This window comes from Oncorhynchus mykiss, chromosome 10 (assembly GCF_013265735.2).
Source record: "Oncorhynchus mykiss isolate Arlee chromosome 10, USDA_OmykA_1.1, whole genome shotgun sequence".
Taxonomy (NCBI): domain Eukaryota; kingdom Metazoa; phylum Chordata; class Actinopteri; order Salmoniformes; family Salmonidae; genus Oncorhynchus; species Oncorhynchus mykiss.
The window spans coordinates 25440092-25455544 of NC_048574.1; the positions used below are offsets into that span (position 1 = coordinate 25440092).

General features: G+C 41.4%; 1 protein-coding gene across 2 annotated transcripts in view; it reads left to right on the top strand.

The window, feature by feature from the left end:
* Positions 1–1611: 1611 nt before the first annotated feature.
* The window catches only part of LOC110533532 (zinc finger and BTB domain-containing protein 16-A), a 174407-nt gene continuing 160565 nt past the window's right edge, over positions 1612–15453 (top strand). For both annotated transcript variants that reach the window (XM_021617846.2, XM_021617847.2), the window contains exons 1-2: positions 1612–1749; positions 10499–11847. In XM_021617846.2, coding sequence (XP_021473521.1) covers positions 10598–11847 — 1250 coding nt within the window. In that variant the 5' untranslated portion in view covers positions 1612–1749; positions 10499–10597. The remainder of the gene's footprint in view (positions 1750–10498; positions 11848–15453) is intronic.

Genomic DNA, 15453 nt, shown 5'->3' on the forward strand with positions numbered 1-15453 from the left:
ATATTTTTCTGCTCCCGCTGGCATGGAATTATAGCCTAGGGGCTAATATAAAACAAGTTTTTAAACACAACTAGCCGGTTATCATTATTGTACTGATACAGTAACTGTGAGTGTGGCTTAGGAAATACAGTATCCCAGTGGTAGGAAACCCTGTTCCTGGAACAGCTAGGCACCCCACCTGTCCAGCTGAGCCAAATGATCAGTTCAGTGATTGCCTAAATTTAACATACCTGGTCTTCCAGGTTGGTTAAATGTAAAAACATGAAATGCCTGCGGCACTCCAGGACCAGGGTTGCCTACCCTTGCAGTAACATATACCTCCTACCTCCCAATAGGTATACTGTACACAGCTCAACGCCTGTTGGCTACAAGCAAACAAGTTGTAAAAAAACAACATGAAGTGAAGTGACACTGGTGGGGCAAAATAAAAGCCCTATAAATGTTAGGCTATATTTTGATAAGTGATAGAGTAGGCCTAAATATGGGGATTTGTTTAAATATCTATTTTTAAAGTAGCATATTAATCTGTTATCTTTTTTTATGTGTTATTCAAAAACTTTATTGGACAATCATCTTCAATATTAGGCATCTTTCTTGTTAGTTTTTCTTACTATGTGCGATAAGAAAAAAACTACAAGAAGAAAGTATTTTTAAAACCTCCCACTTTTGGCTGGAGTGTCAATGTGTAGTTCGTACATGCAGAATTGTTTTCTTGAAGCTGTACCACGCCATTTTTCTTACATTTCCCCCACATGGGCCAACTCCTTAGCAATTTGAGTTTGAGCCAATGAGCTTCAGCCCCTGGTATTTGAGTGACAGCCAGCAAAAGGCCTGCCCAGCATTAACCAATGAGGTTGCAGGGCAGGCCCAATGGCTCAGTGGACACAGCAAAGAGAGCTGGTCTTTGTATCCCAAACCACACCCTCTCCAATACCAACCTTCGCTTGGAGGGCCCTCGGTTGTCACATGTTGCTGATGAAACTCTGGGTGACTTCCAGAGAGTGGCAATGGGATCAGTAAACCCGCTAACTGCACGACACACTCCTGTCTTGAATTATGCAATTCATGTTCCACTTTTAAATAATAAAACAAACATGATATTCTAATTAACAAATCCCCCCTGTAGTTTTACAATATATAAACCTCAGTAACAGTTAAACATTTAATTTGGGAGATATTTAATCTGTTATATGTGTCAAGTCTCGAAATCATGCGTAAAAAGAAGCAATGATATATAATTAGGCGCACCGATCCATTGTTTGTATTAAATTGTGCACCCCCAAACATATTGCAGTGTGTGTCTGGATGTTCTAAAGCCTGCAGCCTTGCTGGCTAGGTAGAAGTGGCTATCTGATGGTCTAATTAGCCCCTTCACCCTTAATAATTTTCCCTTCCTCAGCTTTGGGACACCTGTGCAAATGGCAGAGGTGCACGTGCACATGAACATGCAATTTTAGGGGACCACTTTTGGATTGTGAGTGTTATTTTCAGAACTTCTGGCTAAAAAGTATACAAAAGTATCAGATAATCTCTTTAAACATTCGGCAGCCCCCTAGGTGTCTCACTTTCGCAGTGTTTGCATGCATTCAAGGGAAAGAAGAGTGACTCGGTGCGTTGACGTCACCGTTGTGTTGATTTGCTAACACGAAAGAAGAGAGGAGTTAGTGCGTGTGAGAGCGGGTACTGTGAACTGCATTGCTATGCTGTAGCCCAATAACCACACATTCGGAATCAAAACTTGCAACTTGGGTGAGTACTGATATGGGTGCGCAGCTTTCGTGTTACAGTGACAGACCCGCTTTTCTGCATGCTTACAGTTGTTGTTTGCCTGTGTACTCTCGCACTATGAATGATTTAATAGTATGTTTGTTATCATCATTTTAAACCCACATTAAGTTACAGTAGCCCATAGGGAGTTGCGGCGCAACAGTGTGGCAAGCAAAGTTCAAATATCAATTTCTGTGTGCGCTGAAGTGTTTTCAATTGAAAGTGTTTGGGTGTCAGATGAAGCCACAAGTCTGAGCGCATGAAAGGTGTTGAAGTTAACATAAACACAACATTGGGCATGTAAAGATGTTAGGTTGACGTAACCGTCTGTCAACGTATTCGGGAGATCGCAGCACGAGAACGTGAGGTCTGGGTTTAGGCTACATTGCAAATCAGACAGTATGACGTTCTTCCATGTGGTTTATTCTGAGAATCGTGTTTTCCTGTTGAAATGAGAATACAGTATACGCTGATACCTCACTCCGCTGTTATTTTCCTGGAAGTTTAAAAAACGAATAATGACGCACTTGAGGTGCTCGTGCAGGAGTGATCACAAATCATCACGAACACAGGGGCAATAGTCTGAACTGTGTCCATCTATTTTAGCTGATGTAGGCTACATTGTACAGTAGGGACCCGCATAGTAAATTGATAGACTGCTGCTAATTCCTGGATTCGCAATCACGTTGCCTCCGCTTGATGCAAATGATTTAGTATAATTGTTTTTATAGATGGAATGGCGAGTTGAATTGCTATCGATATGGGTTATATCGCTCTTCCAAGCTCGAGCATGACATGTCCAATTAAAATGCTATCAACTGCAACGATAGCACTTCAATGATATCACTTCAGACGATTCCACCTGTGTGTTAATCAGAATAGCAAGCTAGTGAATTTAATCATTGTTGCAACCAGTCCCCGCTGAGATCATGTATTTGTGTCTCATTCGCCCGTATGTAACGTTACTTTAGTAGACTCTGCTGAGATAAGTGTGAGTACTGTTTGTTATTGAGCTAAATGTGTCTGGACACAATTTCTACGAGCATAGGTTTTTATCGTTTCGGCTTTAAACATCAGGACTCTTTTGAGTAAGACTGCATTAAAGAGATGCGCGCCTTGGACAGACAGCTGACTGGCTACAGTTGGTCTTTAGAGGATTCTCGATCTGATTGCATTATGTTGGCGTTGATATGCGCTCAATACAGCATTTTGACTGAAACTAATAATTAATCCTTCGAATGGTATCTTCTGCACGTATCACACGATTGCGTTAAATTAGTTGGTGACATTAACGCACTGTCTCAAACCTGGGGTGTAATCATTAGTCCAAACAGTTGCAAAACGGAACGATTTCCAACTAAAACGAGTTGGACAAATTGGAGGTAGGCACCCCTTTTTTTCTGTTTGCTTCCGTTTAAGAAACGTTTTGCAACAGAGTCGGTTTAATGAATACGTTTTCTGGGCTTTACATTACTGATCCTCATTAGACAACTGTCGATTGTTTCATATGGTAAACCTGGGACACTTAGGCTGCGTTTACACAGGCAGCGCAATTCTGATCTTTTTCCACTAATTGGTCTTTTGACCAATCACATCAGGGGTATATTCATTACGTCCTGCAACGGAAACCGTTTTACCGTTTAAGAAGCAAACAGAACAAAGGGAACGAAACAGGTAAGGACCTACCTGAATTTGTCAAAAAAAAACATTGTTTTCGTTACAAAACGTTTTATTTTTGGCTTAAAATAAAAGTTTTGCAACATAATTGAGGTATTGAATACACCCCAGACCTTTTCACATCAGATCTTTTTCAGAGCGAATCTGACTGGTCAAAAGACCAATTAGTGAAAAAAATATCAGAATTGAGCTGCCTGTCTAAATGCAGCCTAACTTATTATGCAACGCTACAGACATTGACCTATTTACTAGGTCATCATTGGGGCGGCAGGGTAGCCTAGTGGTTAGAGCGTTGGACTAGTAACCGGAAGGTTGCGAGTTCAAACCCCCGAGCTGACAAGGTACAAATCTGTCGTTCTGCCCCTGAACAGGCAGTTAACCCACTGTTCCCAGGCCGTCATTGAAAATAAGAATTTGTTCTTAACTGACTTGCCTGGTTAAATAAAGGTAAAATAAAAAAAATAAAAAATAAAAATAAATTAGAGCTAAATTGGCATTTGTGTCTTAAATAAAACATTTTTTTTTACGCCACCACATTTGTTGGACAGCCACAAATATACACTAATATACAGTCTCATCAATACCAGATTTATACAGCCTTGATGAACTGCTCAACAATATATCTGATGACTGCAAACTGTTGACTTTTTTTGAGAGCCACTCTGATGAGCCTAGGTAATGCTAATCTAGTATAACTGTTTAGGAAATGTGGATGCAAAATTAAGGCATGAATTCATATATTATCTGCTCTTTATCATTCTCATTTCAGGGAACATTTAAATATATGTAGCCAACATTTTTTGATTTACTGATTTATAATGGAATATTTCTAATTTGTTCAATTATAAAAGGAGTTGCCTAAAATAATGATACATTATCATATTAATTGTTAAAGGTTACTAAAATAACATTTACATCAATAAGGATAATAGCAATATCAACAGTCAGGAATATATTATGATCATTTAGTATTATTAACTTAAAGGTTATTATTCTTGAGGTGTTGCCTTTTGTGAGTGTGCAATGATACATACAGTGCCTTTTCCACGTTTTGTTTCTGGTACAGCCTGACTTTAAAATACATTAAATTGGCCAACACGCATCATGTCAAAGTGAATGTATGTTTTTCAAATTATTACAAATTAATAAAAATGAAAAGCTGAAATGTCTTGAGTCCATAAGTATTCAACCCTTTTGTTATGTCAAGCCTAAGTAAGTTCAGTAGTAAAAATGTGCTTAACAAGTCACATCATAAGTTGCAATAATAGTGTTTAGCATGATTTTTGAATGACAGCCTCATCTCTGTAGCCCAGGCATGCAATTATCTGTAAGGACCCACAGCCACGCAGCGAATTTCAAACACAGATTCAACCACAGAGACCAGGGAGGTTTTCCAATGCCTCACAAAGAAGGCACCTATTGGTAGATGGGTAAGAAAACAAACAGACATTGAATATCCCTTTGAGCATGGTGGAGTTCTTAATTACACTTTGGATGGTGTATCAATACGCGCAGTTACTACAAAGATACAGGCGTCCTTCCTAATGCAGTTGCCGGAGAGAAAGGAAACCGCTCATGGATTTCACCATGAAGCCAATGGTGACTTTAAAACAGTTTCATAGTTCAATGGCTATGATAGGAGAGCACTAAGGATGGATCAACACAATACTAACCTAATTGACAGTGAAAAGAAGGAAGCCTGAACAGAATACAACAATTCCAAAACATGCATCCTGTTTGCAACAAGGCACTGACGTAAAACATCTGGGAAACATTCAGGACACTTTTTTTTGTCCTGAATACAAAATGTTATGTTTTGGGAAAATACAACACATTACTGAGTACTACTCTCCATATGTTCAAGCATTGTGATGGCTGCATAAATCAAATGTATTTATAAAGCCCTTTTTACATCAGCCAATATCACAAAGTGCTACCCATCATGTTATGGGTATGCTTGTAATCATTAAGGACTGCAGAGTTTTTCAGGATAAAAAAGAAACAGACTGGAGCTAAGCACTTCCCAGAAGAAAATCTGGTTGTCTTCTTTCCACCAGACACTGGGAAATCAATTAATATTTCAGCAGGACGATAATCTAAAACACAAGGCCAAATCTACATGAGTGGATTACCAAGAAGACCAAGGTTTCCATTAACCCAGTAGGCAGGTTTCTGTTTATTTGACAAAGCAATGTTGCAACAACAACAAAAGTGACATATGTCATGGAAACAGCAGATATAGGAGACATAAAGAACATTTTTCTAAAGATCAACAAAATGTTTATCCATTCGACAGGTGGATTTTCCTTCTGTCAAACTTCATTTATTGCGATGAATTAGGGAACTGTGTTTTTATAATAAATTGTGATTGCGTAATCATTTTGACGGTATCTAGGGCACGTGATTTCACCGCGTAACTATAAAGCTCCATTCCACATTTCATTCTAAATGCGTACGTCTTGAAAAATATATATTTTTTTGAACTATAAAGTATTTTCTTTGCAAAACAAAGATTGTCCTGACTTTCAAAAATGCCTGAATTGCTCCGCCTTGCTTTCTGGTTGGCTGGCAAGTTTCCCCATCCAATTATTTCAGATCAACATGAGTACAAGTTTCCCCATGGCACGGTCCGTAACGATACGTTGGCACATGAGAATTATTAGGACATGGCAAATAATAGTAAATTATTGCATTCTATCTATGCTGGCTTTAGCGGGCTGAAACCGATGAAACCCGATAGGTGTGAGGGAATACAGGCCAATTTATTAATGTGCAATTTGCCTAAATGGGTCATGGAAACAAATCAAATCAAATGTATTTATATAGCCCTTCGTACATCAGCTGATATCTCAAAGTGCTGTACAGAAACCCAGCCTAAAACCCCAAACAGCAAGCAATGCAAGTGTAGAAGCACGGTGGCTAGGAAAAACTCCCTAGAAAGGCCAAAACCTAGGAAGAAACCTAGAGAGGAACCAGGCTATGTGGGGTGGCCAGTCCTCTTCTGGCTGTGCCGGGTGGAGATTATAACAGAACATGGCCAAGATGTTCAAATGTTCATAAATGACCAGTATGGTCGAATAATAATAAGGCAGAACAGTTGAAACTGGAGCAGCAGCACGGTCAGGTGGACTGGGGACAGCAAGGAGTCATCATGTCAGGTATTCCTGTGGCATGGTCCTAGGGCTCAGGTCCTCCGAGAGAGAGAGAATTAGAGAGAGCATATGTGGGATGGCCAGTCCTCTTCTGGCTGTGCCGGGTGGAGATTATAACAGAACATGGCCAAGATGTTCAAATGTTCATAAATGACCAGCATGGTTCAATAATAATAAGGCAGAACAGTTGAAACTGGAGCAGCAGCACGGCCAGGTGGACTGGGGACAGCAAGGAGTCATCATGTCAGGTAGTCCTGGGGCATGGTCCTAGGGCTCAGGTCCTCCGAGAGAGAGAAAGAAAGAGAGAAGGAGAGAATTAGAGAACGCACACATAGATTCACACAGGACACCGAATAGGACAGGAGAAGTACTCCAGATATAACAAACTGACCCTAGCCCCCCGACACAAACTACTGCAGCATAAATACTGGAGGCTGAGACAGGAGGGGTCAGGAGACACTGTGGCCCCATCCGAGGACACCCCCGGAAACACTTCAACCATTTTGATTTAACACTCTATATTTTATTCAAAAAACATTTTTTTTAGGTTAGTGACATCATTACATCCAGCTGTTTTCATCAACATTATATTTTAAATGGAAATGCACCCCTGCAGGCAATTTGTTTTAATCAAACTTTGTAAATGTCGACAAACAAACAATCACTGGACAAGTTTAATGGAAACGTAGCTAGTGAATGATCCTGACTGGCCAAGTTAGTTCTGACTTAAATCTGCTGAAAATCTAAGGCAAGACCATAAAATGGTTGTCTAGCAATGATCATCAACCAATTCGACAGAGCTTGAAGAATTAAAAAAATAATAATAGGCAAATCTTGCACATTACAGGTGTGCAAAGCTCTTGCGCTTATCCAGAAATACTCACAGCTGTAATCACTGCCAAAGGTGATTCTAACACTTATTGTTCTCGGGGTTGAATACTTCTCTAATCAACATATGTTTGTTTGATTTTCCATACTTTTTATTTTTTACAGATGTTCGAATTTGTCTTCTACTTTGACATGAGAGTATTTTGTGTAGATTGTTGACAAAAAAAGACTAATCCATTTTAATCCCACTTTGTAACAGTCAAGGGATGTGAATAATTTCTGAAGGCACTGTACAGAGCCAACGTGTGTTCAAGTCATTGATCTCACAGCCTAGCCTACTTCCCGCCTTTAGTATGCATCTGACCTCACTCTTCCAAACCAAGTAAAAGCAGTATATGGAAACTATTCTGTCCATGTATAAACCTGCACTTTTGGCATATGGACATGTAATGCATACAATACAAGCATTTCGCTACACTTGCATTACCATCTGCTAACCATGTGTATGTGACCAATAACATTTGATTTGATATCATCTTGTTGGTGCTGCATGGTGTTTGGTTTGTGCTTTTGCGACATCCTCTGTTCCAACTCTTCCTGGCAGCCGCTCGCTGCTCGCTCCCTCCTCGGCTCACTGCTCCTCTCTGTGATGAGAATACTGAATAAGATGCCATTTAATTTCAGAATGGGTGTTGATGGTCTTTGTGAACCAAGCACCAATGCGTTCTAACAAAGACTAGGGTGTTGCAAGGTTCTCATGGGTCCTTATTTTTCGCTGTTCATGTGCTTCCACCTGTCAAATAACTATAAATTGAGGGGCAAAATATATTATTGAAAATATATATTTATCTTTGGGTTATTAGGTCTGCTTGGCTTTTGACTTCTGTTATTTATCAATTGATAATTTGCTCTATGTTCACCCATTTCAAGTATGATGTTTTTGCATGACATTTTTACAATCCTAGCAGGGTTGTGTCCATAGTTGTATTTCTTATGAAAAGAACAGCTCAATGTCATGTTCATATCATTTCCCCCTTTTTTTATGAAGTGTCCCATGTTATTGAATAGCCTATTTGAATGAGCACAACTGAATTTAAAATGCCCAGAAAATAAGGATAAATTGCTGGTCTTTATCAAATTGAAATACAAGCCAAGTACAGTTGAAGTCGGAAGTTTGCATACACTTAAGTTGGAGTCATTAAAACTCGTTTTTCGACCACTCCACAAATTTCTTGTTAACAAACTATAATTTTGGCAAGTTGGTTAGGACATCTACTTTGTGCATAACAAAATACATTTTCCCAACATTTGTTTACAGACCGATTATTTCACTGTATCACAATTCCAGTGGGTCAGATGTTTAAATACACTAAGTTGACTGTGCCTTTTAAACAGCTTAGAAAATTCCAGAAAATGATGTCATGGCTTTAGAAGCTTCTGATAGGCTAATTGACCTCAGTTGAGTCAATTGGAGGTGTACCTGTGGATGTATTTCAAGGTATACCTTCAAACACAGTGCCTCTTTGCTTGACATCATGGGAAAATCAAAAGAAATCAGCCAAGACCTCAGAAATGTTTTTTGTAGACCTCCGCCAGTCTGATTTATCCTTGGGAGCAATTTCCAAATGCCTGAAGGTACCACGTTCATCTGTACAAACAATAGTATGCAAGTATAAACACCATGGGACCACGCAGCCGTCATACCGCTCAGGAAGGAGACGCGTTCGGTCTCCTAGAGATGAACATACTTTGGTACGAAAAGTGCAAATCAATCCCAGAACAACAGCAAAGGACGTTGTGAAGATGCTGGAGGAAACGGGTACAAAAATATATATTCCACAGTAAAATTAGTCCTATATCGACATAACCTGAAAGGCTGCTCAGTAAGGAAGAAACCACTGCTCCAAAACTGCCATTAAAAAAAGCAACACTACGGTTTGCAACTGCACATGGGGACAAAGATTGTTCATTTTGGAGAAATGTCCCCTGCTCTGATGAAACAAAAATAGAACTGTTTGGCCATAATGACCATCATTATGTTTGGAGGAAAAAGGGGGAGGCTTGCAAGCCGAAGAACACCATCCCAACCGTGAAGCACGGGGGTGGCAGCATCATGTTGTGGGGGTGCTTTGCTGCAGGAAGGACTGGTGCACTTCACAAAATAGATGACATCATGAGGTAGGAAAATGATGTGGAATATATTGAAGCAACATCTCAAGACATCAGTCAGGAAGTTAAAGCTTGGTCGCAAATGGGTCTTCCAAATGGACAATGACCCCAAGCATACTTCCAACGTTGTGTCAAAATAGCTCAAGGACAACAAAGTCCAGGTATTGGAGTAGCCATCATAAAGCCCTGACCTCAATCCTATAGAACATGTGTGGGCAGAACTGAAAAAGCGTGTGCGAGCAAGGCCGCCTACAAACCTGACTCAGTTACACCAGCTCTGTCAGGAGGAATGGGCCAAAATTCACCCAACTTATTGTGGGAAGCTTGTGGAAGGGTATCAGAAACGTTTGACCCACGTTAAACAATTTAAAGGCAATGCTACCAAATACTAATTGAGTGTATGTTAACTTCTGACCCACTGGGAATGTGATGAAAGAAATAAAAGCTGAAATAAATCATTCTCTCTACTATTATTCTGACATGTCACATTCTTAAAATAAAGTGGTGATGCTAACCGAACTAAGACAGGGAATTTTTGCTCGGATTAAATGTCAGGAATTGTGAGAAACTGAGCTTAAATGTATTTGGCTAAGGTTTATGTAAACCTCTGATTTCAACTGTAACAATTACAGTTTGAAATTGCTTTTATAATAAACTGCATTAATTAACACAACAGCAATTTTATTATTTTAACTAAACACTGCAGAACTATGTTTGGATTTTTTTAAATCTAAAGTGTAGGTTTATATATTGGTCTGTTCTTATTCAACAGTTATTAGAAGTTTATTGGACTTAGAAAAAATATGGTATCTAGTTAAGAAGTCAACAATTATTTAGATATATTTTTAAACTGATTTTCCTAAAATATTCAGTGCTTTTTCTTTTTCTCTATCCATTCTCTTCAGATTGGCCTTATCTTGTTTACAAAGATACCGGTAAGTGAACAAACTGCTGAGGAGTGAAAGCAAGCCTCATGAGTTGGCCTGGCGGATCTCAGCGACGTTATGGATTTGACTAAAATGGGTATGATCCAGCTCCAGAACCCCAACCACCCCACAGCCCTGCTGAAGAAGGCTAACCAGATGCGTCTGGCCGGAACCCTCTGCGATGTGGTCATCATGGTGGACAGCCAGGAGTTCCATGCTCATCGGACCGTGCTGGCCTGCACCAGCAAGATGTTTGAGATCCTGTTTCACCGCAACAGCCAGCATTACACCCTGGACTTTCTTTCACCAAAGACCTTCCAGCAGATACTGGAGTATGCCTACACTGCCACACTCCAGGCCAAAGTGGAAGACCTGGATGACTTACTGTACGCAGCAGAGATCCTAGAAATTGAGTACCTGGAGGAGCAATGCCTCAAGATCCTGGAGACAATCCAGTCCTCAGACGACAACGACACGGAGGTCAACATGAACGAGGAAGGCACGGAGGAAGACGATGAGCGCAATTGCAGGCAAGGAGGGAAGAACGCCAAGAAGCATTCCATGGAGGGGAGCTACCATTCAGCCGTCCAACAAGCCTCGGCCCTGGCCAGTATGGTGGACCAGAGCCCCTCTGTCTCCACATCCTTCGGGCTTTCCACCATGAGCCCAACCAAAGCTGCCGTGGACAGCCTGATGAGCATAGGCCAGTCCCTCCTGCAGCAGGGCTTTGGGGGCGAGCACCTGACTCAAGGAAACTCCCACCACCAATTGATGACCGAGATCAAGACTGAGATGATGCAAGTGGATGAAGGCGGAGGCCATGGGAGCCCCAGAACCATGGAGTCCAGCGCCTCCAGCAATGGCAAAAGGAGCGGCGAGTTGGACAAGAACCGCGATGGCCCCGGGACTCCAACCAGGAGCAGTGTGATCACGAGCGCCCGCGAGCTGCACTACGTTCGGGAGGATGGCATGGGCGACTCCCAAGCAGATGGCGGCCAAATGGGTCTGGAAGCCATGGCGGGTATGACCGGCATGACCGAGAAACACCTGGCCTCCTTGTACTCGCTGCCTACCAATCATAAAAATGAGTCCATGCTATCCATGCCAGCCTCCATGGCCTCTTCTCTCCATCTGTCCCCTGCCCTGGCCATGACCATGGACTTCAGTGCCTATGGGGGACTTCTGCCCCAGAGCTTCATCCAGAGGGAGTTCTTCAACAAGTTGGGGGAGCTGGCTGCCGGTATGAAGCCAGACGGTAGGAACCAGCATGAACGCTGCAACGTGTGTGGCGCAGAGCTACCAGACAACGAAGCTGTGGAGCAACATAGGTAAGCTCAACTTTGTTTAACTTCATGTCACTGAGTTGGTTCCATTTAACATGTGTAAACCTACTGGGGAAGGGTGCCAAAAAATGTCTGCAGCATTGAAGGTCCCCAAGAACATAGTGGCCTCCATTTCTTAGAGCTAGCCACGTGGCCAAACTGAGCAATTGGGGGAGAAGGGCCTTGGTCAGAGAGGTGACCAAGAACCCAATGGTTACTCTAAAAGCGCTCTGGAGTTCCTCTGTGGAGATGGGAGAACCTTCCAGATGGACAAGCATCTCTGCAGCACTCTACCAATCAGGCTTTTTATAGTAGAGTGGCCAAACAGAAGCCAAAAGACACCTAAAGGGCGAGATTCTGGTCTGATAAAACCAAGATTGAACTCTTTGGCCTGAATGCCAAGCATCACGTCTGGAGGAAACCTGGCACCATCCCTACGGTGAAGCATGGTGGTGGTAGCATCATGCTGTGGGGATGTGTTTCAGCGGCAGAGACTAGGTAGACTAGTAAGGATCAATGCAAATGGAGCAAAGTCAAGAGGTCCTTGATGAAAACTTGTTCCAGAGCGCTCAGGACCTTAGACTGAGGGTGAAGATTCACCTTCCAACAGGACAACGACCCTGAGCACACAGCCAAGACAAACCAGGAGTGGCTTCGGGACAAGTCTCTGAATGTCCTTGAGTGGCCCAACCAGAGCCAAACTTGGAACTGATCTAACATCTTTGGAGAGACCTGAAAATAGCTTTGCAACAACGCTCCCCATCCAGCCTGACAGAGCTTGAGAGGATCTGCAAAGAGGAATGGGAGGAACTCCCCAAATACAGGTGTACCAAGCTTGTAGCGTCATACCCAAGACGAGTTGAGGCTGTAATCACTGCCAAAGGTGCTTCAACAAAGTACTGAGTAAAGGGTCTGAATACTTATGTAAACGTGATATTAATAAAATTAGCAAACATTTCTACAAATCTGTTTTTGCTTTAGGATTTTGGGGTATTGTGTGTAGATTGAGGGGACAATTTAATTCATTTTAGCACAAGGCTGTAACGTAACAGTGGAAAAAGTCAAGGGGTCTGAATACTTTCTGAAGGCACGGACGGACATGTAATATAGGCCTAAAATTTTCAACCTTAAATAATTCTGGAATCTACCTATCAAAAGTTGTGATTGTCTTTTTTTAAATCTCGAATATGTTTGGTTTTTTGCTCATATACACTGAACAAAAATATAAACCCATCATGTAAAGTGTTGGTACCATGTTTCATGAGCTGAAAAAAAATTCCCAGAAAATGTCGATATGCGCAAAAAGCATATTGCTCAAATTTTGTGCACACATTTCTTTACTTCCCTGTTTGTGTGCATTTCTTCTTTGCCAAGATAATCAATCCACCTGACAGGTGGGGCATATTAAGATGCTGATTAAACAGCATGATCATTACACAGGTGCATCTTGTGCTGGGGAGATTAACAGGCGACTTTAAAATGTGTCACAAAACTGCACAACACAATGCCACAGAAGTCTCAAGTTGAGGGATTGTGCAATTTGCATGCAAGAATGTCCACCCGAGCTGTTGCTAGATAATTTAATGTTAATTTCTCTACCATAAGCCGCCTCCAATGTCATTTTAGAGAATTTGGCTGTACGTCCAACCAGCCCCACAACCGCAGACCACTTGTTAATCCTCTAGCTTCTTTCTTCTCACTTTGTCATTTAGGTTAGTATTGTGGAGTAACAAAAATGCTTTGATCCATCCTCAGTTTTCTCCTATCACAGCCATTAAACAATAACTGTTTTAAACTCACAATTAGCCTCTTGGAGAAATCCCTGTGGTTTCCTTGCTTTCCGGTGACGGCGTTAGGAACAAAGCTTTATCTTTGTAATGTCTGGGTGTATTTATACAGTATTCAAAGTGTAATTAATAACTTCAGCATGCTGAAAGGGATATTCAATGTCTGCTTTTTTTTTAACCTGTCTTCCAATAGTTGCCCTTCTTATTTTGGCTTGCCATACTAAAGGGGTTGAATACTTGTTGACTCAAGCCATTTCAGTTTTCATTTGTAAAAATATCTAAAAACATAATTCCACTTTGACATTAGGGGTATTTTGTTGTGTTACAGGTCTACACACAATGTTGAAAAGTCTAAAGGGGGTGTGAACTTTCTGAAGGCACCGTAGCTAACAAACTACAGTTGAAGTCGGAAGTTTTACATACACTTAGTTTTGGCAAGTCGGTTAGGACATCATTGCATGACGCAAGTCATTTTTCCAACAATTGTTTACAGACAGATTATTTCACTTATAATTCACTGTATCACAATTCCAGTGGGTCAAAAGTTTACGTACACTAAGTTGACTGTGCCTTTAAACAGCTTGGAAAATTCCAGAAAAGGATGTCATGACTTTAGAAGCTTCTGATAAGCTAATTGACCTCAGTTGAGTCAATTGGAGGTGTACCTGTGGATGTATTTCAAGGCCTACCTTCACACTCAGTGCCTCTTTGCTTGACATCATGGGAAAATCAAAAGAAATCAGCCAAGACCTCAGAAAAAAAATTGTAGTCCTCCGCCAGTCTTGTTCATCCTTGGGAGCAATTTCCAAATGCCTGATGGTACCACGTTCATCTGTACAAACAATAGTATGCAAGTATAAACACCATGGGACCACGCAGCCGTCATACTGCTCAGGAAGGAGACGCGTTCGGTCTCCTAGAGATAAACGTACTTTGGTGCAAAAAGTGCAAATCAATCCCAGAACAACAGCAAAGGACCTTGTGAAGATGCTGGAGGAAACGGGTACAAAGGTATCTATATCCACAGTCAAACGAGTCCTTTCTCGACATAACCTGAAAGGCCGCTCAGCAAGGAAGAAACCACTGCTCCAAAACTGGCATTAAAAAAAGCTAGACTATGGTTTGCAACTGCACATGGTGACAAAGATCATACTTTTTGGAGAAATGTCTTCTGGTCTGTTGAAACAAAAATAGAACTGTTTGGCCATAATGACCATTGTTATGTTGAAGGGGGAGGCTTGCAAGCCAAAGAATACCATCCCTACCGTGAAGCACGGGGGTGGCAGCATCATGTTGTGGGGGTGCTTTGCTGCAGGAGTGACTGGTGCTCTTCACAAAATAGATGGCATCATGAGGTAGGAAAATTATGTTAATATATTGAAGCAACATCAGTCAGGAAGTTAAAGCTTGGTCGCAAATGGGTCTTCCAAATGGACAATTACCCCAAGCATTCTTCCAAAGTTGTGGGAAAATGGCTCAAGGACAACATAGTCAAGGTATTGGAGTGGCCATCACAAAGCCCTGATCTCGATCCCATAGAAAATTTGTGGGCAGAACTGAAAAGCGTGTGCGAGCAAGGCCGCCTACAGACCTGACTCGGTTACACCAGCTCTGTCAGGAGGAGTGGGCCACAATTTACCCAACTTATTGTGGGAAGCTTGTGGAAGGGTATCAGAAACGTTTGACCCACGTTAAACAATTTAAAGGCAATGCTACCAAATACTAATTGAGTGTATGTAAACTTCTGACCCACTGGGAATGTGATGAAAGAAATACAAGCTGAAATAAAACTCTCTACTATTATTCTGACATGTCACATTCTTAA